Source organism: Somniosus microcephalus, chromosome 4, assembly GCF_052327205.1.
Source record: "Somniosus microcephalus isolate GS21.2 chromosome 4, FLI_Smic_1.0, whole genome shotgun sequence".
NCBI classification, from domain to species: Eukaryota; Metazoa; Chordata; class Chondrichthyes; order Squaliformes; family Somniosidae; genus Somniosus; species Somniosus microcephalus.
In genome coordinates, this window is record NC_140990.1 from 72372428 (window position 1) to 72397274 (window position 24847).

At 49.7% G+C, this 24847-nt stretch overlaps 2 protein-coding genes across 3 annotated transcripts in view; one reads left to right on the forward strand and one right to left on the reverse strand.

Annotated features, from left to right (window-relative positions):
• The window catches only part of LOC147119199 (uncharacterized), a 137619-nt gene that overhangs the window by 24418 nt on the left and 88354 nt on the right, over positions 1 to 24847 (forward strand). The gene's annotated exons all lie outside the window — the stretch shown is intronic.
• On the reverse strand, positions 8551 to 22928 carry LOC147119200 (uncharacterized). Its single transcript, XM_085987063.1, has 3 exons — positions 22752 to 22928; positions 19971 to 20194; positions 8551 to 9073 (listed from the first exon to the last, which is right to left on the reverse strand). The coding sequence occupies exons 1-3, from the start codon at positions 22926 to 22928 to the stop codon at positions 8551 to 8553; spliced, it is 924 nt and encodes a 307-aa protein (XP_085843189.1).

Here is a 24847-nt window from a genome sequence, read left to right on the forward strand (position 1 = left end):
ATTCTAACCCTGGGACTGTACATGGGGATTCCAACCTTGGCACTGTACATGGGGATTCTAAACCTGGGACTGTACATGGGGATTCTAACCCTGGGACTGTGCATGGGGATTCTAACCCTGGGACTGTACATTGGGATTCCAACACAGGGAATGTACATGGGGATTCCGACCCTGGGACTGTACACGGACATTCCGACACTGGGACGGTACATGGGGATTCTAACCCTGGGACTGTACATGGGGATTCCGACCCTGGGACTGTACATGGGGATTCCAACCCTGGGACTGTACATGGGGATTCTAACCCAAGGACTGTACATGGGGATTCTAACCCTGGGACTGTACATGGGGATTCTAACCCTGGGACTGTACATGGGGATTCTAACCCTGGGACTGTATATGGGGATTCTAACCCTGGGACTGTACATGGGGATTCTAACCCTGGGACTTTAGAAGGGGATTCTAACCCTGGGACAGTACACGGGAATTCTAACGGTGGGACTGTACATGGGGATTCTAACCCTGGGACTGTACATGGGGATTCTAACCCTGTGAATGTACATGGGGATTCTAACCCTGGGACTGTACATGGGGATTCTAACCCTCGGACGGTACATGGGGATTCTAACCCTGGGATTGTACATGGGGATTCTAACCCTGGGACTGTGCATGAGGATTCTAACACTGGGACTGTACACGAGGATTCTAACCCTGGGACTGTACAAGGGGATTCTAACCCTGGGACTGTGCATGGGGATTCCAACCCTGGGACTGTACATGGGGATTCCAACCATGGGACTGTACATCAGGATTCTAACCCTCTGACTGTACATGGGGATTCCAACCCTGGGACTGTACGTGGGGATTCCAACCCTGGGACTGTACATGGGGATACCAACACAGGGAATGTACATGGGGATTCCAGCCCTGGGACTCTACATGGGGATTCTGACCCTGGGACTGTACATGGGGACTCCGACCCTGGGACTGTACGTGGGGATTCCAACCCTGGGACTTTACATGGGGATTCCAACACAGGGAAAGTACATGGGGATTCCAGCCCTGGGAATGTACATGGGGATTCTGACCCTGGGACTGTACATGGGGATTCCGACCCTGGGACTGTACATGGGGATTCTAACCCTGGGACTGTACATGGGGATTCTAACCCTCGGACTCTACATGGGGATTCTAACCCTGGGACTGTACATGGGGATTCTAACCGTGGGACTTTACATGGGGATTCTAACCCTAGGACTGCACAAGGGGATTCTAACCCTGGGACTGTACATAGGGATTCAAACCCTGGGACTGTACATGGGGATTCTAACCCTGGGACTGCACATGGGGATTCTAACCTTGGGACTGTACATGTGGATTCTAACCCTGGGACTGTACTTGGGGATTCTAACCCTGGGGCTGTACATGGGGATTCTAACCCTCGGACTGTACATGGGGATTCTAACCCTGGGACTGTACATGGGGATTCTAACCCTGGGACTGTACATGGGGATTCTAACCCTAGGACTGTACGTGGGGATTCCAACCCTGGGACTGTATGTGGGGATTCCAACCCTGGGACTGTACATGGGGATTCCAACACAGGGAATGTACATGGGGATTCCGACCCTGGGACTGTGCACGGACATTCCGACACTGGGACTGTAAATGGGGATTCTGACCCTGGGACTGTACATGGGGATTCTAACCCTGGGACTGTACATGGGGATTCCGACCCTGGGACTGTACATGGGGATCCTAACCCTGGGACAGTACATGGGGATTCTAACCCTGGGACTGTACATGGGGATTCCAACCCTGGGACTGTACATGGGGATTCTAACCCAAGGACTGTACATGGGGATTCTAACCCTGGGACATTACATGGGGATTCTAACCCTGGGACTGTACATGGGGATTCTAACCCTGGGACTGTACATGGGGATTCTAACCCTGGGACTGTACACGGGGATTCTAACCCTGGGACTTTAGAAGGGGATTCTAACCCTGGGACTGTACACGGGAATTCTAACCCTGTGAATGTACATGGGGATTCTAATCCTGGGACTGTACATGGGGATTCTAACCCTGGGACTGTACATGGGGATTCTAACCCTGTGAATGTACATGGGGATTCTAACCCTGGGTCTGTACATGGGGATTCTAACCCTCGGACTGTGCATGAGGATTCTAACACTGGGACTGTACACGAGGATTCTAACCCTGGGACTGTACAAGGGGATTCTAACCCTGGGACTGTACATGGGGATTCCAACCCTGGGACTGTACATGGGAATTCTAAACCTGGGACTGTACATCAGGATTCTAACCCTGGGACTGTACATTGGGATTCCAACCCTGGGACTGTACGTGGGGATTCCAACCCTGTGACTGTACATGGGGATACCAACACAGGGAATGCACATGGGGATTCCAGCCCTGGGACTCTACATGGGGATTCTGACCCTGGGACTGTACATGGGGACTCCGACCCTGGGACTGTACGTGGGGATTCCAACCCTGGGACTTTACATGGGGATTCCAACACAGGGAATGTACATGGGGATTCCAGCCCTGGGAATGTACATGGGGATTCTGACCCTGGGACTGTACATGGGGATTCCGACCCTGGGACTGTACATGGGGATTCTGACCCTGGGACTGTACATGGGGATTCTAACCCTGGGACTGTACATGGGGACTCTAACCCTGGGACTGTATATGGGGATTCTAACCGTGGGACCTTACATGGGGATTCTAACCCTGGGACTGCACAAGGGGATTCTAACCCTGGGACTGTACATAGGGATTCTAACCCTGGGACTGTACATGGGGATTCTAACCCTGGGACTGCACATGGGGATTCTAACCTTGGGACTGTACATGTGGATTCTAACCCTGGGACTGTACATGGGGATTCTAACCCTGGGGCTGTACATGGGGATTCTAACCCTCGGACTGTACATGGGGATTCTAACCCTGGGACTGTGCATGGGGATTCCAACCCCGGGACTGTACATGGGGATTCTAACCCTGGGACTGTATATGGGGATTCCAGCCCTGGGACTGTAGGTGGGGATTCCAACCCTGGGACTGTACGTGGGGATTCCAACCCTGGGACTGTACATGGGGATTCCAACACAGGGAATGCACATGGGGATTCCAACCCTGGGACTGTACACGGGGATTCTAACCCTGGGACTGTACATGAGGATTCTAACCCTGGGACTGTACATGGGGATTCCAACCCTGGGACTGTACGTGGGGATTCCAACCCTGGGACTGTACGTGGGGATTCCAACCCTGGGACTGTACATAGGGATTCCAGCACAGGGAATGTACATAGGAATTCCAGCCCTGGGACTGTACATGGGGATTCTGACCATGGGACTGTACATGGGGATTCCAACCCTGGGACTGTACATGGAGATTCTGACACTGGGACTGTACATGGGCATTCTGACCCTGGGACAGTACATGGGGATTTTAACCCTGGGACTGTACACGGGGATTCTAACCCTGGGACTGTACACGGGGATTCTAACCCTGGGACTGTACAAGGGGTTCCAACCCTGGGACTGTACATGCGGATTCCAACCCTGGGACTGGACATGGGGATTCTAACCCTGGGACTGTACATGGGGATTCTATCCCTGGGACTGTACATGGGGATTCCAACCCTGGGACTGTACATGGGGTTTCCAACCCTGGGACTGTACATGGGGATTCCAACCATGTGTCTGCACATGAGGATTCTAACCCTGGGACTGTACATGGAGATTCCAACCCTGGGACTGTACATTGGGGATTCCAACACTGGGACCATACATAGGGATTCTAACCCTGGGACTGTACATGGGGATTCCAACCTTGGGACTGTACATGGGAATTCTAACCCTGGGACTGTACAGGGGGATTCTAAACCTGGGACTGTACATGGGAATACTAACCCTGGGACTGTAAATGGGGATTCTAACCCTGGGACTGTACATGGGAATTCTAACCCTGGGACTGTACATGGGGATTCTAACCTTGGGACTGTACATGGGGATTCTAACCCTGGGACTGTACATGGGGATTCCAACCTTGGCACTGTACATGGGGATTCTAAACCTGGGACTGTACATGGGGATTCTAACCCTGGGACTGTGCATGGGGATTCTAACCCTGGGACTGTACATTGGGATTCCAACACAGGGAATGTACATGGGGATTCCGACCCTGGGACTGTACACGGACATTCCGACACTGGGACTGTACATGGGGATTCTAACCCTGGGACTGTACATGGGGATTCCGACCCTGGGACTGTACATGGGGATTCCAACCCTGGGACTGTACATGGGGATTCTAACCCAAGGACTGTACATGGGGATTCTAACCCTGGGACTGTACATGGGGATTCTAACCCTGGGACTGTACATGGGGATTCTAACCCTGGGACTGTATATGGGGATTCTAACCCTGGGACTGTACATGGGGATTCTAACACTGGGACTTTAGAAGGGGATTCTAACCCTGGGACTGTACACGGGAATTCTAACGGTGGGACTGTACATGGGGATTCTAACCCTGGGACTGTACATGGGGATTCTAACCCTGTGAATGTACATGGGGATTCTAACCCTGGGACTGTACATGGGGATTCTAACCCTCGGACGGTACATGGGGATTCTAACCCTGTGATTGTACATGGGGATTCTAACCCTGGGACTGTGCATGAGGATTCTAACACTGGGACTGTACACGAGGATTCTAACCCTGGGACTGTACAAGGGGATTCTAACCCTGGGACTGTGCATGGGGATTCCAACCCTGGGACTGTACATGGGGATTCCAACCATGGGACTGTGCATCAGGATTCTAACCCTGGGACTGTACATGGGGATTCCAACCCTGGGACTGTACGTGGGGATTCCAACTCTGGGACTGTACATGGGGATACCAACACAGGGAATGTACATGGGGATTCCAGCCCTGGGACTCTACATGGGGATTCTGACCCTTGGACTGTACATGGGGACTCTGACCCTGGGACTGTACGTGGGGATTCCAACCCTGGGACTTTACATGGGGATTCCAACACAGGGAATGTACATGGGGATTCCAGCCCTGGGAATGTACATGGGGATTCCGACCCTGGGACTGTACATGGGGATTCTAACCCTGGGACTGTACATGGGAATTCTAACCCTGGGACTGTACATGGGGATTCTAACCCTGGGACTGTACATGGGGATTCTAACCATGGGACTTTACATGGGGATTCTAACCCTGGGACTGCACAAGGGGATTCTAACCCTGGGACTGTACATAGGGATTCTAACCCTGGTACTGTACATGGGGATTCTAATCCTGGGACTGCACATGGGGATTCTAACCTTGGGACTGTACATGTGGATTCTAACCCTGGGACTGTACGTGGGGATTCTAACCCTGGGGCTGTACATGGGGATTCTAACCCTCGGACTGTACATGGGGATTCTAACCCTGGGACTGTGCATGGGGATTCCAACCCCGGGACTGTACATGGGGATTCTAACCCTGGGACTGTACATGGGGATTCCGGCCCTGGGACTGTAGGTGGGGATTCCAACCCTGGGACTGTACGTGGGGATTCCAACCCTGGGACTGTACATGGGGATTCCTACACAGGGAATGCACATGGGGATTCCAACCCTGGGACTGTACACGGGGATTCTAACCCTGGGACTGTACATGAGGATTCTAACCCTGGGACTGTACATGGGGATTCCAACCCTGGGACTGTACGTGGGGATTCCAACCCTGGGACTGTACGTGGGGATTCCAACCCTGGGACTGTACATAGGGATTCCAGCACAGGGAATGTACATAGGGATTCCAGCCCTGGGACTGTACATGGGGATTCTGACCATGGGACTGTACATGGGGATTCCAACCCTGGGACTGTACATGGAGATTCTGACACTGGGACTGTACATGGGGATTCTGACCCTGGGACTGTACATGGGGATTTTAACCCTGGGACTGTACACGGGGATTCTAACCCTGGGACTGTACACGGGGATTCTAACCCTGGGACTGTACAAGGGGTTCCAACCCTGGGACTGTACATGGGGATTCCAACCCTGGGACTGGACATGGGGATTCTAACCCTGGGACTGTACATGGGGATTCTATCCCTGGGACTGTACATGGGGATTCCAACCCTGGGACTGTACATGGGGTTTCCAACCCTGGGACTGTACATGGGGATTCCAACCATGTGTCTGTACATGAGGATTCTAACCCTGGGACTGTACATGGAGATTCCAACCCTGGGACTGTACATTGGGGATTCCAACCCTGGGACCATACATAGGGATTCTAACCCTGGGACTGTAAATGGGGATTCCAACCTTGGGACTGTACATGGGAATTCTAACCCTGGGACTGTACATGGGGATTCTAACCCTGGGACTGTACATGGGAATTCTAACCCTGGGACTGTACATGGGAATTCTAAACCTGGGACTGTACATGGGGATTCTAACCTTGGGACTGTACATGGGGATTCTAACCCTGGGACTTTACATGGGGATTCCAACCTTGGCACTGTACATGGGGATTCTAAACCTGGGACTGTACATGGGGATTCTAACCCTGGGACTGTACATGGGGATTCTAACCCTGGGACTGTACATTGGGATTCCAACCCTGGGACTGTACACGAGGATTCTAACCCTGGGACTGTACAAGGGTTTCTAACCCTGGGACTGTACAAGGGGATTCTGACCCTGGGACTGTACATGGGGATGCCAACCCTGGGACTGTACATGGGGATTCCAACCCTGGGACTGTACATGGGGATTCCAACCCTGGGACTGTACACGAGGATTCTAACCCTGGGACTGTACATGGGGATTCTAACCCTGGGACTGTACATGGGGATTCTAACCCTGGGACTCTACATGGGGATTCTCACCCTGGGACTGTACATGGGGATTCTAACCCTGGGAGTGTACATGGGGATTCTAACCCTGGGACTGTACATGAGGTTTCTAACCCTGGGACTGTACATGGTGATTCTAACCCTGGGACTGTACATGGGGATTCTAACCCTGGGACTGTACATGGGGATTCTAACCCTGGGACTGTACATGGGGATTCTAACCCTGTTACTGTACATGGGGATCCCAACCCTGGGACTGTACATGGGGATTCTAACCCTGGGACTGTACATGGGGATTCTAACCCTGGGACTGTACATGGGGATTCTAACCCTGGGACTGTACATGGGGATTCTAACCCTCTGTCTCCTCCAATACAATTCTTTGGGATTAAACGGTAAAGTCGCAAGAGGCTTCAGGAGGGGTGGTGAGAAACTCCCTGTGTGCAGAGTGAGAATAAAATCAATGAGTCAATGATTGTCTCTCCTGGTCACTGGGACCCTGAAGCCCCGCCCACTCTTTGTTCCTGTACCAAGATGGTGGGCAATTATACAACAGACATTTGATCTCCAGATAAAGAAGGACCTGTGGCCTGTTTACAGGAATTCCCTGTTTTATTGATGTGTGTGTGTTAGTCCCAGGAAAGCTAAAAATACACGACTGGGAACATCCACGGGGGTGCGATCCCGACAGATACTCTGGGATCACTCCCACTGCGGAACTCCAGCACTGACCCGGCTGAAGGTTGTAAACTCAGGGAGTGGGGCCTCCAGGAGTGGACGGTAAGAAAGCTGGGTTTCGGTATCCTGACAAATATATGGCGAGAGCCAGAGGAATCCTTACTGAGGAACCGTCTGGGGTTTTACCGGCCAGCGTAGGTCTAAGGGTGAAAGATGCCTGACTCCCTGAACTGCTTCACATTGAACCCAGGTCGGGTCGAGGTGAGTTCAGTTTATTAAACCTCAGTCTGGGGTTTTACCTGCCAGCGTAGGTCTAGGGGTGAAAGATGCCTGACTCCCTGAACTGCTTCACATTGAACCCAGGTCGGGTCGAGGTGAGTTCAGTTTATTAAACCTCAGTCTGCTTCCCCTCAAGCTGCTGAGTGAGTGAATCAACACTTTCTTCACAAATCACCAGAAAGCCAGACCACAAGTCACGCCCTCAACTCCGTTTATTGGTAACAACTCTCAACTTCTGGTTACATTTGGACACAGGGATGCTTTACAGACAAGTATAAATGTAATCAGAGTCACCCAGCAGTTATACAGTGAAGAGTATCTTAACAAAACAAGCAGCAAAGGTTACCCAGGCTATTCAGTGAATCGCTGTCAATCAACACTAATGGATGCTGAGTATTAATTACAACAGGGACCAGAGTCGGTGGTTATAAATTGGTGAGATTACTTTAAGAATAATTCCTTTGATAGCTGACACGTTAACTGCTTTGAACAGCCCGTTTATCAAATAGCTCAAGTCTACGTGTGATTACCAACATTCAGTGTTTACATAACCTCCTCCTCTAGTTGTAGAACAGACTTTCTCCTGTCAGTAAAGAGCGAGAGGATTGGGCCGTGACCTGTTTGCAGGCGCGATGCTCTATTCACACATCGAAGGTGAGAGAGATGCTGCAGGCCACATGTTATGTCCAGTAGGGGTTATTCACATCAGACACAACCGCCAACTGTCTGGGTGTGATTAATAGCAACAATAACAGCAGAATCCACCCTCTGCAGTCATTGTGAACTCGCTGGTGTCTCAGCAGGGTGGATGACCGAGTGAATCCCTTCCCACATACAGAGCAGGTGAACGGCCTCTCCCCAGTGTGAATGCGTTGGTGTTTCAGCAGATAACTTGTGCTTTTAAAGCTCTTCTCACAGTCTGAACAGTTATAAGGTCTCTTATCAGTGTGAACAAGTTGGTGAGCAGTGAGGCTGGAGGAGTTAGTGAATCCCTTCCCACACACAGAGCAGGTGAATGGTCTCTCCCCAGTGTGAACTCGCCGGTGTGTCAGCAGTTTGGATTCCTGTGAGTATCCCTTTCCACACACTGAACAGGTGAACGGCCTCTCCCCAGTGTGAATACGCTGGTGTGTCAGAAGGTTTGATGACTGAGTGAATCCCTTCCCACACATGGAGCAGGTGAACGGCCTCTCCCCAGTGTGACTGCGTCGATGAGTTTCCAGCTCAGACGGTTAACTGAATCCCTTCCCACAGTCCCCACATTTCCACGGTTTCTCCATGGTGCGGGTGTCCTTGTGTCTCTCCAGGTTGGATGATCAGTTGAAGCCTCGTCCACACACAGAACACGTGTACGGTTTCTCCCTGCTGTGAACGGTGTGATGTTTTTTCAGGCTGTGTAACTGGTTAAAGCTCTTTCCACAGTCAGTGCACTGGAACACTCTCACTCGGGTGTGTGTGTCTCACTGCTTTTCCAGTCACACTGATGTTTGAAATCTTTTCCCACAGACAGAACAAACAAACATTTCTCTTTCCACATTCAAAGGCCGATGATATTCAGGTCCTGATGAATCGAGTGACTCTGTCAGATCTTGATGTGATGTTTGGTTTGAGTTTCCTGACTGTAAATCCTCCCCTTCTAATACCCTGTAAAAAGGAGTTTACAAAAGTCATCACTGTAAGTGCAGGATAGAAATTCAGAACAGACAATTCTAGTTTCTATGGAACATTCTTTCCTCTCTTGTTCCCTAAATCATGTGGTCCAATGAAACTAAAAGAAACCAAAATAAGCAACAAAGTCCCTCCAAAAGCAAAGGGAACCTTCCCAAATAAACCAGAATATTGTTGCCAGTATCTGAGAGACACTCTGTACCCTGAGGTGCCCACCGGTCGAGGAAGGTATCAAGTGAACCAGTGGACACCGCCTGCTCCCTCTCCAGAGCCACCTGGGCACGGAGAAGACTGCGGAACAACAACTTGTATTTATATTGCGCCTTTGCCATAGTAAAATGTCCCAAGGTGCTTCACAGGAGCGTTAGAAATCAAAATTTGACACAGAGCCAGATAATAGGGCAGATGACCAAAATTAGGGCATCTGCCCATATTAGGGCAGATGACCAAAAGCTTGGTCAAAGAGGCAGGTTTTCAGGGGTGTCTTAAAAGAGGAAAGAGAGGTAGAGAGGCAGAGAGGTTTAGGGAAGGAATTCCAGAGCTTAGGGCCCTGGCAGCTGAAGGCACGGCTGCCAATGGTGGAGCCATTATAATCAGGGATGCTCAAGAGGGCAGAATTAGAGGAGCGCAGATATCTCAGGGGGTTGTGGGGCTAGAGGAGGTTACAGAGATAGGGAGGGGCGAGACCATGGAGGGATTTGAAAACAAGGATGAGAATTTTAAAATTGAGGCGCTGCTTAACCGGGAGCCAATGTAGGCCAGCGAGCACAGGGTTGATGGGCGACCGGGACTTGGTGCAAGTTAGGACACGGGCAGCCGAGTTTTGGATGACCTCAAGTTTATGTAAGGTGGAATGTGAGAGGCCAGCCAGGAGTGCATTGGAATAGTCAAGTCTCGAGGTAACAAAGGCATGGATGAGGGGTTCAACATCGGATGAGCTGAGGCAGGGGTGGAGTCGGGCGATGTTACAGAGGTACCAATAGGCCATCTTAGTGATGGTGCGGAAATGTGGTCAGCTCTCATCTTGGAATCAAATACGACACCAAGGTTGTGAACAGTCTGGTTCAGCCTCAGACAGTTGTCAGGGAGAGGGATGGAGTCGGTAGCTAGGGAACGGAGTTTGTGATGGGGATTGAAGACAATGGCTTCAGTCTTCCCAATATTTAGTTGGAGGAAATTTCTGCTCATCCAGAACTGGATTCCGGACAAGCAGTCTGACAATTTAGAGACAGCAGAGGGGTTGAGTGAGGTGGTGGTGAGATAGATCTGGCTGTCATAAGAACATAACAATTCGGAGCTGGAGTGGGCCATACAGCCCTTCGAACCTGCTCCACCATTCAATAAGATCATGGCTGATCTTCGACCTCAACCCTACTTTCCCGACCGATCCCCATAAGCCTTGATTCCCCTAGAGTCCAAAAATCTATCTGTCTCAGCCTTGAATATACTCAACGACTCAGCATTCACAGCCCTTTGGGGTAGAGAATTCCAAAAATTCACAATTCTCTGAGTGAAGAAATTCCTCCTCATTGCAGTAGTTAGCGTACATGTGGAAACTGACGCTGTGTTTTCAGATGATGTCGCTGAGGGGCAGCAGGTAGATGAGAAATAGGAGAGGGACAAGGATAGTGCCTTAGGAGACACTAGAGGTAACAGTGCTGGAGCAGGAAGAGAAGCCATGGCAGGAAATTCTTTGGCTACGACTGAGTAGATAAGAATGGAACCAGGCGACTGCATTCCCACTGGGTTGGACGATGGTGGAGAGGTGTTGAGGAGGATGGTGTGGTCAACCATGTCAAAGGTTGCAGACAGGTCAAGAAGGGATAGTTTCCCTTTGTCACAGTCACATAGGATGTCATTTATGACTTTAATAAGAGCTGTTTCGGTACTGTGACGGGGCAGAAACCTGATTGGAGGGATTCAAACATGGATTTCCAGAAAAGGTGGACTCGGATTTGGGAGGTGAAAAATCGTTCATGGACTTTGGAGAGGAGAGGGAGGTTGGAGATGGGGCAATGGGGCGGGGTCAAGGCTTTTTTTGAGGTAGAGAGGCAGGCAGCCAGAGCGACCCCCCCCATGGGCCCAGCCCATCCTGGACCTACAAATTGCTGTTTTCACCAGGCCCCAAGAGCAGGTCCAGGAGAAGATCCTCCCACTTACCCATCCCCCTCCGCACCGGGCGGGCAAAGATTAGGAGCGTGGGGCTAAAGTGTAACCAAGAGTTGAGGAGCAGCCTTGATGGCAATAGATTGGGAGAAGGGTAAGTGCAACGAGACCTGGGTGTCATTCTGCACCAGTCGCTGAAGGTAAGCATGCAGGTGCAGCAGGCGGTTAAGGCGGCAAATGGTATGTTGGCCTTCGTAGCGAGAGGGTTTGAGTACAGGAACAAGGATGTCTTGCTGCAGTTATACAGGGCCTTGGTGAGACCACACCTTGAGTATTGTGTGCAGTTTTGGTCGCCTTATCTGAGGAAGGATGTTCTTGCCATGGAACGAGTTCAGCGAAGATGCACCAGGCTGATACCTGGGATGGCAGGAATGATGTATGAGGAGAGATTGGGTCGATTGGGCTTGTACTCACAGGAGTTTAGAAGAATGAGAGGGGATCTCATTGAAAGTTATAAAATTCTGACAGGACTGGACAGACTAGATGCAGGAAGGATGTTCCCGATGGTCGGGGAGTCCAGAACCAGGGGTCAAAGTCTAAGGATAAGGGGTAAGCCATTTAGGACAGAAAGGAGGAATTTTTTCACCCAGAGAGCGGTGAACCTGTGGAATTCTCTACCACAGAAGGCAGTGGAGGCCAATTCATTAAATATATTCAAGAAGGAGTTGGATATATTTCTTAAGGCTAAAGGGATCAAGGGGTATGGGGAGAAAGCAGGGACTGGGTTCTGAATTTGGATGATCAGCCATGATCGCATTGAATGGCGGAGCAGGCTCGAGGGGCCGAATGGCCTACTCCTGCTCCTATCTTCTATGTTTCTATAGTGCAACCTCCACTTAACCTAATGGGAGGAGGGAGAGCGACTGCCACTCCCTCAGCAGCCCAGCGAGGAATTTGTTGATCTGACGCTGCTCACGCAGCCCCGCGCGCTCGTCCGCGCCCATGGATTTGACAGCAGCATGGATGGAGCCGACAAGCAGCGCCAGATCTGACCATCTGTCTAGGGCCAGCTGGATTTTGCCAGGGCGACCCCGGCACGCAGCCAGAAAGTCCCGTAGTTCCACAACGGGGATGAGGGGGGACCCGGAGGGGGGCACGAGGGTATCCGCCACCTCACTGGCGACGGAATCTGACTCGTCCTCGGTGCTCTCTGCTGGGTCCCCGTCCTCCTCTGGGAGGTCGTCATCAGCCGGCCCCGCCTCTGTCCCGATCCCACCCCCAGGATCGGCGGCAGAGGATTCCTCCCTGGGCTCCTCCGGAGGTGCCGGGTCAGGCGGCGGAGGTTCGGGGCCCCCCTCCGCCCCAGGCACCGGGGTGCATGGGGAAACCGGGGAGAACATTATCCCCATTTCCCCCAACACCCCCGGCGCCAGCGTCGGAGACGGAGTCAGGGGGCCTTCCCCCTCACCGCCATCAGCCACCGACCCAGCGGACTGGGGAGCTTGATACATTCCTCGGCCACGTCAAGCAGCACCTGGGAATGGTCCGGACTGTCCTGGGCGAGCCCAGCCTCACCGGCCTCGCCCACCCCAGTCTCCAGGGCGCCAGACATGGCGAGATGCAATGGTTCTTGTGTTATTTCCTCCGCGGGTAGATCCACGGTCCCCCCCACGCAGAGGGTCTCTTCCCCATCCCCGGGAGGCGCAGGCGGGACAGACTCATCTGTCATACCCTCACGAGGGACAGGCAACTCCTGCCGAATACAGATGACGGTAACGGTAGGGGGGACGCAGCACCCACGATGGGCGACGAGTCCCTCCACGAGGAGGGTCATTGTCTCTCGTGGTCCTTCTTTTCTCCCAGGGACTCGCGCCTCCTTTTTGTTATTTTTCCTTTCAGAAGGCTTTCGATAAGGTCCCGCATAAGAGATTAGCGTGTAAAGTTAAGGCACATGGGATTGGGGGCAAGGTATTGACTTGGATAGAGAACTGGTTGGCAGACAGAAAGCAAAGAGTTGGAATAAACAGCTCTTTTCCTGAGTGGCAGGCAGTGACTAGTGGGGTACCGCAGGGATCGGTCCTTGGAACCCAGCTATTCACAATATATATTAAGGATCTAGGCAAGGGAACTAGATGTAATATCTCCAAATTTGCAGACGACACAATGTTGGGTGGGCATGTGTGCTGTGAGGAGTATGCCGAGAAACTCCAGTATGATTTGGACAGGTTGGGTGATTCAGCAAAAGCATGGCAGATGCAGTATAATGTGGATAAATGTGAGGTTATCCACTTTGGTGGCAAAAACAGGAAGGCAGATTATCATCTGAATAGCAATAGATTGGGAGAAGGGGAAGTGCAACGAGACCTGGGTATCATTCTGCACTAGTCGCTGAAGATAAGCATGCAGGCGCAGCAGGCGGTTAAGTAAGGCAAATGGTATGTTGGCCTTCGTAGCAAGAGGGTTCGAGTACAGGAACAAGGATGTCTTGCTACAGTTGTACAGGGCTTTGGTGAAACCACATCTTGAGTATTGTGTGCAGTTTTGGTTGCCTTATCTGAGGAAGGATGTTCTTGCCATGGAACGAGTTCAGCGAAGATTCACCAGGCTGATACCTGGGATGGCAGGAATGACGTATGAGGAGAGATTGGGTCGATTGGGCTTGTACTCGCTGGAGTTTAGAAGAATGAGAGGGGATCTCATTGAAACTTATAAAATTCTGACAGGACTGGACAGACTAGATGCAGGAAGGATGTTCCCGATGGTCGGGGAGTCCAGAACCAGGGGTCACAGTCTAAGGACAAGTGGTAGGCTTTTTAGGACAGAGATGAGGAGGAATTTCTTCACCCAGAGAGTGATGAACCTGTGGAATTCTCTACCACAGAAGGCAGTGAAGGCCAGTTCATTAAATATATTCAAGAAGGAGTTGGATGTATTTCTTAAGGCTAAAGGGATCAAGGGGTATGGGGAGAAAGCAGGGACCGGGTACTGAATTTGGATGATCAGCCATAATCTCATTGAATGGCAGAGCAGGATCGAGGAGCCGAATGGCCTACTCCTGCTCCTATCTTCTATGTTTCTATGTTATGGAGGGACACGAAGGCTGGGAGACCTCCATACCTACCGAGGCCTCCTCCTCCGCTCCCTCCCATCGAGCGGGTTGCTCGGGTCCCTTGAGCCCGAGCCCGGTCACAGGTCTTGATTTTTCCGCCTCAGCGGTTGCGATCACGGGCCCGGGCACGAGGCCCCCCAAACTCCGAGACTCCGCCGCCACCAGCGCAAGGTATGCGGGCGTAAGTTCCAGCAGTTCATCTGTATCCGTGTGCTCACCGAGGTGACCCGCCCTAAGGTGCTTCATCTTCTTCTGCACCTTCCCTCCGCGTGGTCGCTCTCCCTCCCCCCCTGCCGGAGGCCATGATGGCGTTGTCCTCCGACGTCGACCGCGCATCAGGTGTTGAGGACGCGTGGACAGGATCGGGGGGAGGAGCGGCAATGGCACCAGCCTTGGCCGCCTCAGATGTTCTGACAGCCTTGGAGGCGGGGCAGTTCTTTCGTACGTGCCCCACCTTCTTACAGGCATGGCACCGCACACCATCTAACATCCAGAAGATGCAGTGTGCAGCCCCCTCATGGCACACGACAAAAGTGCCCTCGGTGTCCTCCTCCCGTGCCAGCTGAACAAAAAGCTGGCGCCGGAAGGAGAAGACGTGCCAGAGGCTGGCCTACCTGCATCCGAGCGGGATCGGTGTGATCCCCGACCTCACCTCCCCCAGTTGACGTAGGTGGGGGAGGAGGAGCTCAGCCGAAACAAAGGGCGGGACATTTGACAAGAGGATCCTCTGCGCGGTGGCCTCGAGAGGAGCCACCAGCAGGAAGGTCCCGCCAACGGTGAGCCCCTTGGTTACGGCCAGGGACGCCGCCCGCTCCGACCCCAGGAAGAACACAGCCTTGCCGTACATTTTCGAGGCGGCGATGATGGCTGAAGGGCCGACAACCCCAGCCATGGCCTTCACGCACGCCTCGATAGTCATGTTGGGGTGAGTGTAGCTCTTCACCCCGTGTTTTTGAGTGATGAGGCGGAAAGGTGACGGGGCAGCAGAAGTAGTGGGAGCAGCTGTGGCCGTGGCTGCCACACTTGCGTATGACCTTGCTGGCCCCATCACCGGCGATAATGTGGTCGCCATCGTGGGGTGCTTTTTATAAAGGGCTACACCCACCCCAAGTCACAGGCCTGGTGATCTTAATGGCCTCAGTGGTTGTTTTTCCCTGAGCAGAGTGTTAGGGTCTAATTGGAGCCTGAGCGGGCCAAGTGATATACGAGGTCGACGCGTTACCCAACTTAGACTTATGTGAATAAACTCACACAACCACATAGTTTGAGAGAAGTAAAAATGCACAGTTTAATGTACAGAGCGCTCTGGGAGAAGAACATTAGACCCCGCGGTCTCAGCTGCCAGCTTCTCGGTTTTACAATAGTAGCCGAGCTTCTTTTATACAGTTTAAAAACAGGAAAGGTACCATATCAGCAGTTATTACATTAATTCCTTGGCCAATCTGGTACTTTAGCATCCTTCAACTTTGGCCAATCTGATACCTTAGCAACCCTTAATCACATTCTGTCAAAAACAAGTTAATTATATTATACCGTTAGCTAGCTTCTTTCACAAACAACTTAATTATATTACTGTTAGCTAGCTTCTTTCATGTGACATGTTGGTATTTCGCAACCCTATTCTCAGTGATACCTATGTCCTGCCAGTTGCGTAACCCCGCCCTTAAACACCCTTTACCTCCCTTGTTCTTCCTAAACATAATTTTTCGCTTACAGTTTTACCCCAACAGTTGACTAGCCGTTCCTGTCTTACGTCTGTACAAGTGATATCACAAGTTGGTGCAAGCAGATCAAGTCAGCTGTCTGTTATGCCAGTGTCTGCAAAATGTCAATGAATGTCAAGTATTTCAGCAGGCACTACGGTGCCATTTTAAATTTTCCTCCAATAGCCCCTCCTTTTGGTCCTGGAGCACGATCCTCTTGCTCCCAGATGACCATCGTTCTTCGTTTCTTCACAGGGTTGGTTTACAACCAGTGACTCATCTCGTGAGAACCGGCTGTTCCGGCCACGTCATCATACGTTTCTTCTTCTTCACCCGTATTTCTGGGCAGGAGGTCGGTGTATTCTTTGACAGAAGCTACTGGCAGCACAGCTTTCACAGCAGTTTGACAGCACATTTTAATGATACTCAATGCACAGCACAGCAGTATACATATCACAACTATGATCAATATCATTTGCATTAGCCAAGCACCCCAGCCTGATCCTCCCAGTAACCAATCAAACCATTCGCCTCCAATATTGGATTGATGGAGCAAAGCTACTTGTTTTTGAATATGGTCCGCTAGGTTGGTAATATTTTCAGAACTGTCTGGGATGTATGTACAGCATTCTGCTCCGATCATGGCACATGTACCTCCCTGTGCAGCTAGTAGGTAATCTAGTGCCATTCTGTTTTGTAGGGCAACAGTTCTTAGGGCTACCATTTCAGCACTCATCTCGCTCAGGGATTCAGCCATGTCATTGGCTACTCCCTCAATTATGGTTGCCAATAACCATATTTCTTGAGAAGTAAGCACTATTCCAGCTGTGGGGAACATAGCTCCTAGTACCACCTACCAGGTGGGAAGTTCTCTTTTAGTACGACTATGCTTGTGGTGGTCTTTCAATTCCTTTATGTGGTGTACGTATGGTACTACATACCCCAAATAGCATGATCCTGCCCAATTCTCTGGTAGCCAGGGGTATGCTCTATGACCGCATATGAAGTATGTCCCATTATAGGCTGTCATTATCTGTCCCGGTTGTTCGGGGTTTATGTTGGCGCGGAAGATGGTAAAACCCATCTGGTTGTCAGTATCTGTTCGCCTGGTCCCATTCCATGGTTTATTATTGGTCAAATTCATCAAATTGGTAGTATTGAACCACCAGCTTTCCATGGAATTTCCTGCATTATATGTGGTAAAATTTTGTATACAATGACTTTTTCCCACATCAATTCTGATCCCTTCAGTCTGTTCTGTACCGCGCTCCCAACATATCTCCCCGATCGGCTGGCCCTTTCCTGACGTAATGGTAAGGACTAAAAAGGGGGGTTCTTTTGTATAATCATATGTTGGCTTATACCATTCTTTAAAATTTTCTAACGAATATCCTCCCCCCCGGAACTCATTCCTTAGGCTAGTCCATTTCTGTTCCCATGTTTTTCCGAAGGTGGATAAGTTGGTATTTTTCTGTTTCGTATGATTTTTATTAATTATCCATTCTGCCATATCTGTGAGGTTCAAGGGTATTTGTCGCAAGGGTATCCCTCCTTTCGCATGAGTGGGAGTATGGCTACATACCCAACAGGCATCTATCCCACTCAGTTTGGCATACTTATATGACATATATAAAAACGTATTTACATGCAGCTCCCTTTTCATGTGGGAGTTAAGTATACCTTCCGTGACAATACCAATTAACGCAACTATACATAAAACACTTAACAGCCTCATGTTGTTTTGGGGCTGTCACCTTTTGCTTGCAGTATTCAATTTGTAGGTTTAAATTACATGTTTTTTTTCTCTCGGGAACAATTTATGGGTTATAGGCCTAGAAATTGAGTTTTGGCGCAGCCAGGGCTTTAGCGCCGGAAGTTAGTGCCGGAGCTAAGTCGCGCTGGTCGGGCCCAAAATTCAATAGTTCTGCGCCCAAACGGCTGCCGGCGCTGCTGAGAGCTGTTTGCGCCTGAAAACTGGCGCTACGCGCTGAAGTTCGGCGCTATTCCGGCGCTGCGGCGCCCGCTGCGGTGCGGCAGGTTCGGGAAGTGCAGGCCTCCTCCTTCCCTTAAGGAGGAGCTGGCTGCACCCGGCCGCGGCCCGCGAAAATCTTTTTAAAAATGAGCCCGGCACCTCGGACAAGTGCCGGGCTTGCTTCTGTTCCGGGGGGGCGGGGGGGAAGTCCGGGGAGGGAGCTGCGGCCAGGCGGCCGGCGGGAAAGCGGCCGGCCGCCGCGGGGCCTTTAATGCGCCGGCGCAAAGTCATGTAAGACTCTGTTGCCAGAGTCTTAGTTGCGGCTGCCACGGGCGAGGCGGCCGCAACTGAATTTCGGCGCTGGGGCCCGTCGGCATGGCAACCGGGACGCTGCGCACACCGATGACGTCATCGGTGCCGGCGCAGCGCTACCGGTGCAACGCCGCTTTAGGGCCCCAGGGAATTTTTGAACTGGCCATAACTCTGGCGCTAGTCCCTCTAGCGCCTCAAAAGCGGCGCTAAGGCAACTCAATTTCTAGGCCAAAGACTTTTAATTGGGTCCAATGTTTCCATTTTCCTACACCCCTTATGTCCAGACAGGCACAGGTGTCTCCACTGATTATAACCTCATAGGGTCCAGACCATTTTGGGGCAAATCCCGGTTTTCCAGGTAAGTTTTTTAACATTACCTTAGATCCAGCGCGTGGAACCTCGGGGAGCATTTGTAATTTCAGCTCCTCGTCCCTTTCCTGTTGACGGTTCCTAACCCCCACCCTCATTTCTTTTAGTTGGTTACTTAGTTCCAACACATATCGTTTTAGCCTGTCTTTTAAGGGCCCCACATCTGCTCCACCTGTTATAATGCCTTCTGGTAATTGCATTGCTCGTCCTGTCATTAGTTCATAAGGGGTTCGTCCAGTGGTACGATTGGAAGTTGCTCTCAACTTCATTAATATTATGGGTAACACCTCCACCCATGTTTTTCCAGTTTCGGCTATAGCTTTGGCCAGAGCTAATTTCAAAGTTCTGTTCATTCTCTCTACCATCCCGGAGCTTTCGGGGTGGTAGGGTATGTGGAATTTCTGTTTGATTCCCATCAATTTGCAAATGGTTTTACCACTGTTCTAGTAAAGTGCGTTCCTTGATCAGAATCTATTTGCAATGGTACTCCCCACCTTGGGATAACTTCTTCTGCCAAAAGATGCGCAACTGTTAATGCGGTACAATTTTGGGTAGGAAAAGCCTCTACCCACCTTGTAAACTGATCAATTAGTACTAAACAATATATTTTTCCGTGTGATGATGGCAGGGGGCCAGTAAAGTCAATTTGTAAGTGTTCCCAAGGTCCCCTAGGTCGAGGCTGATGTGCCATTCTAATTTTTACAGGCCTGCCTGGATTATATTGTGCACACGTCACACACCGGTGACAGTGTTTTGCTATATCTCTTCCCATTCCAGGCCACCACCAATCTCGAGAGAGCTTCCTGCATGGCATCTCGTCCTGAATGCGTCAGGCCATGATGCAAATCCAGTAACGTTAACCTTACACACTCTGGTGCTAATACTTTAGTATCCTTCCTCCAGATTCCATCTGATCCTTGTACTGCCCCTTTCTGTTTCCATTCATCCTTTTCTACTGGCGGGGTATCTTTCTGCAATTTCTGTATTTCAATTTCTTCCATTTGTACGCTCCCTATGGGATAACTGTCTTCCTCTTCCTCTAATTCTAGAGCTGCCTTGGCCGCCAAATCGGCCGCCTGATTACCCTGTCAATTTAGCCAGTCAGGGTTACCCTGTTCTGGGGCCTTCTGGTGTGCCTTTATTTTTATAACGGCTACCTTACTTGGTTTTGCCACCGCGTCTAATAAAGCTCTTATTCGTTGTTGATGTTTAATAGGTTCCCCAGTAGTGGTTACAAATCCACGTCTTCCCCAGGCTGTCATATAGTCGTGTACTACCCCAAAGGCGTACCGGCTATCTGTATAAATATTGACAGTTTTTCCTTCTGCTAATTCAAGGGCTTTGGTTAGGACGACTATCTCCGCAACCTGTGCGGATAGTCCTTCTAATCGCCCGGATTTTACTGTTTTAAGAGTATTGTCCACTATTGCCCAGCCTGTTCTAGGTAAGCCGTTAATATATTTGCGGGATCCATCTACATAGAAGACCTCTTCTGTCTGATCCAAAGCTCCTTCCTTCATCCAACTTTCCTCAGCTTCCTTATCTATATCCCCACACTTGTGGTTCTCCTTCGTTTAACATTCCTGCGGCTGGGTTAACTCCGGTGTCCCGAATTATTCGTACTGATTTATCCGCTGGTACTAATACGGCTTCCCATCTTGCCCTCCTCATATTTGAAACTGACAATCTTCCGGTATTTAACATTTCTACCAAGGTGTGTTTGGTATGGAGGATAATTTCTCTTGTCATTACGATGGGTTCACTAACTTTTTCCGCCCATGCTGCACAATCCAGGGCAGCTACACACCGAGAAAGTCCGGCTGCTGCCGGACATCGTCGTGTGGAATAATAGGCTACCGGTCTATTATCACCCCCGTGGTCTTGAGTGACTACCGCAGCGTAGAAGCCTCCTTCATTTTCACAATAGATGTGAAATGGCTTACCTATATTGGGTAATCCTAATCCTGGAGCTAATGTTAAGGCAGTTTTTAGTTCGGTATACGCATTTTCTTGTTCCGATCCCCATTCTATCTGATCGAGGGTCGCTTTTCCTCCTTTTACTAATCTTTGTATTGGCTCCGCTATTTTAGCAAAGTTGGGGATGAAGTTCCTACTATAGTTAAAGAGTCCGAATACTTTCCTAACTCCAATAACTGTACTGGGTCTGGGCATAGCCCGTATAGCCGCTTTTCTATCTTCTGGCATTGTTTTAGTTCCTTGCGAAATTTTATGGCCCAAATAGGTTACTTCTGATTTCCCAACTTGCGCTTTTTTGGGGTTCACTTTAAACCCTTTACTATTTAGTGCTCGTAACACCAAATAGAGTGCACAAGTGTGGTCTTCCTCCTTCTCTGAAGCAATGAGGAGGTCATCCACATATTGTAGAATAGTACTTCCCTTCGGGAGGTCAACTGTCTCCAGTAGAGACTGCATGACTCTATGGAATATAGCCGGACTGTTCTGGAACCCTTGTGGCAAGCGGGTCCATGTGTATTGCGTATCTCCTATAGTGAACGCAAATTTCTCCTGGGATTCTGGGTCCAAAGGTAATGACCAGAATCCATTTGCAATATCTAATACAGTGAAAACTTTATGTTCTGCGCTTAACCCATTTAATATTGTCGCTGGATTTGTTACAATAGGATGTAACTTTGGTGTTACTTTATTTAAAGCGGTATAGTCAATAGTTAATCTCCAAGTTCCGTCGGGTTTTCCTACCGGCCAGGTAGGGGAATTGGTTGTGCTTTCCGTTTTACGCACTACTCCCTGTTCTTCCAATGTTTTAATTATTTCCGTAATTGCTTTCTTAGCTTTGGGTTTTATTGGGTATTGTCCATGCGGTTTATGCTCTGGTCCAGGGATTTTAATTGGTTCCATTCTTACTTTTCCGGTATCTAATTTATCCTCTGCCCATACGCCTTTTACGGCATTACATATTGTTCCAAAATTACCAGTTTCTAATTTCCAATCCCAGAAAAGAGGTTTAGCAGTTGCTATTTTAGTGCAATTTGCAGCGTATTGGTTTACTTCAGTTTTACTTCCATCCTGTCTAGGCCAGATCAATTTTCCTTTATGACAGTCAATCAAGATTTTATATTCCCTCATAAGGTCATTTCCCATTATAGTTCCTTCATTATTTTTACACACACAAAATCTCATCGGGATCAAATGGCCATCTAATTCGACCACTTGTACTGTACTTAAAAAGGCGGGGGTCTTTGTTCCCCCTAATCCGGTCAAATAAATGTTAGTTTTTGTGATGGGTAAAGGTAAATCGGTTCTAGACATAGATGCGCCAGTGTCCACTAGCATGTTACACTGTCGGCCCCCTACTAGTGCGGACACATAAATTCTACTATCTCCCTTATCTTTAATTACGGGGGCCGCTGCATGTCAGTGCCCTCCGTCCCGAGCATCCCTAAAGGCTTGGAGTTCTCGGTATTCATCACTGGTCATTTTTCCCTGTTCTTGATTTAATCTACTATAACATTTTTCCCATGTGTGACCTCTCTTTTTACAAAATGAGCATTCCTGTCGCGGGGCTCTACATTCTTTAGCAAAGTGTCCTTGTTTCCCACAATTGTGACAATTTCCCTTCATTTTGGGTCGTGCTTCCTGGCCGTTTCCTTGTACGGCTGCTACCTTTTCTTGCTTGATACGGACCGCGTGGGATTGTTGGGCCTCCAGGGCATCTACAGAGCATGCCCATTGGACAACTGCATCATAGGTATTAGCAGCCACAACTCCCATTTTTAGGATCCTTTGGTGTTCGGTTGTCAACCCATCTTTAAATAATTGTACAAAGGCAGGGTCTTCCATTTGGGGGTTAATTTGGCCCGAACTCTCTTCGTATATCGTAAACAATCGTTCACCAAATTCAGAAGACCCTTCTCCTTTTTGTTGTCTACAAGCTGTGATTTTATTCCAGTTTGTCTGTGCTGCCCCCAACACCCTTTGTACTTCTGCCTTAAATGGTATAAAAATTGCCTGCAATGCATTTACTTCAGTAGTGTGAGGCAATTGAAGTGCCCACTGGCCATCCCTAAATTGGGTAGGTGGTGCGGCTCCCTGCCCCATAAGTCACCATCTGTCCGCGGGACAGGCTGCTCTCACTAATTGATGTACATCTCTAGTATGTAATTGGTGACTTTGCCATGTTCGTTCTAAGTTTTTCCAGAACTCTCTATTATTGCTGCGGGGTTTTAATGATCCCAAAAATTGCATTATCTGTTGTCTATCGCCTGGCGTGAATGGTGTCCATTTTGCAGAGGGGGCGGCTATCGTGCCTCCCCGTGCCACAGGGGCCATGGCAAATGTTTCAATTCCTGCCTCTTCCCCCGTACTTGGGGCCGTGGCGGCTGTTTTTTCTTCATAGGGTGGGACGGGTTCTCCCATATCTCCCAATACTGCCATCATTCCATACGTATTTTTGCTTGATTCTAAATACTCGAGTTTCTTCTCTAGTTCCCTAATTTTGACGTCTTTGGCTTCTAACTTACTATCTCTTTCTTTTATTCCAATCTTACATTTTTCAATGGCTTCTTGTAAGCCAACCAATTGGTGGACCAAGAGTATTCCTGCCTTTTTAGTCTTGTCCTTTTTCTCCTTTTCCCACCATTCCCTTTGTGCTACCAATGTCTGACTCGTATCCCATCCATCTCTCCGCATTTTTTTATTAGGGTTCTCCTATCAGCCATATACTGATTACTAAGGGAGCCCGAAGGCCCTCATGTTTGACCCTTACCTGTCATCTTGTAAATCCTCTCCTTACCCTGTGTTGTCAGAGGTACGTCCGCCTCACAAAGAGAAGCGAGCGTACGTGCAACCTATGTATCGGTGGTTCCCCGGGACCTTCTGCCGGTCCAACCCCGAAGGTAGTAAGCGACGTCTATGAGTTTTACCTTATGATCCTTATAAATGCCCTACGAGATACAAACAAACAAAGAATACCACAAACTTTCAGTTAACTGTGAATTCTCACCTCTCGTCAAACCCCTTTCTTGTTCTTTTGATCAGTCGGTGCTCCGGTGTCACCCGTCTAGCGTTGCTAATTGATGGATGGTCAAAAATTTGACTACTCACCCGAGATCACCTCTGGGTGCTCCGGCGCCCTCCGAGCTGATCCTGCCGACTACACCAATTTGTTAGGGTCTAATTGTAGCATGAGCGTGCCAAGTGATATACGAGGTCGACGCGTTACCCAGCTTAGACTTATGTGAATAAACTCACACAACCAAATAGTTTGAGAGAAGTAAAAATGCACAGTTTAATGTACAGAGTGCTCTGGGAGAAGAAGAACAGTGGACCCCGTGGTCTTAGCTGCCAGCTTCTTGGTTTTACAATAGTAGCCGAGCTTCTTTTATACAGTTTAAAAACAGGAAAGGTACCATATCAGCAGTTATTACATTAATTCCTTGGCCAATCTGGTACTTTAGCATCCTTCAACTTTGGCCAATCCGATACCTTAGCAACCCTTAATCACATTCTGTCAAAAACAAGTTAATTATATTATTATACCGTTAGCTAGCTTCTTTCACAAACAACTTAATTATATTACTGTTAGCTAGCTTCTTTCATGTGACATGTTGGTATTTCGCAACCCTATTCTCACAGTGATACCTATGTCCTGCCAGTTGCGTAACCCCGCCCTTAAACACCCTTTACCTCCCTTGTTCTTCCTAAACATAATTTTTCGCTTACAGTTTTACCCCAACAGTTGACTAGCCGTTCCTGTCTTA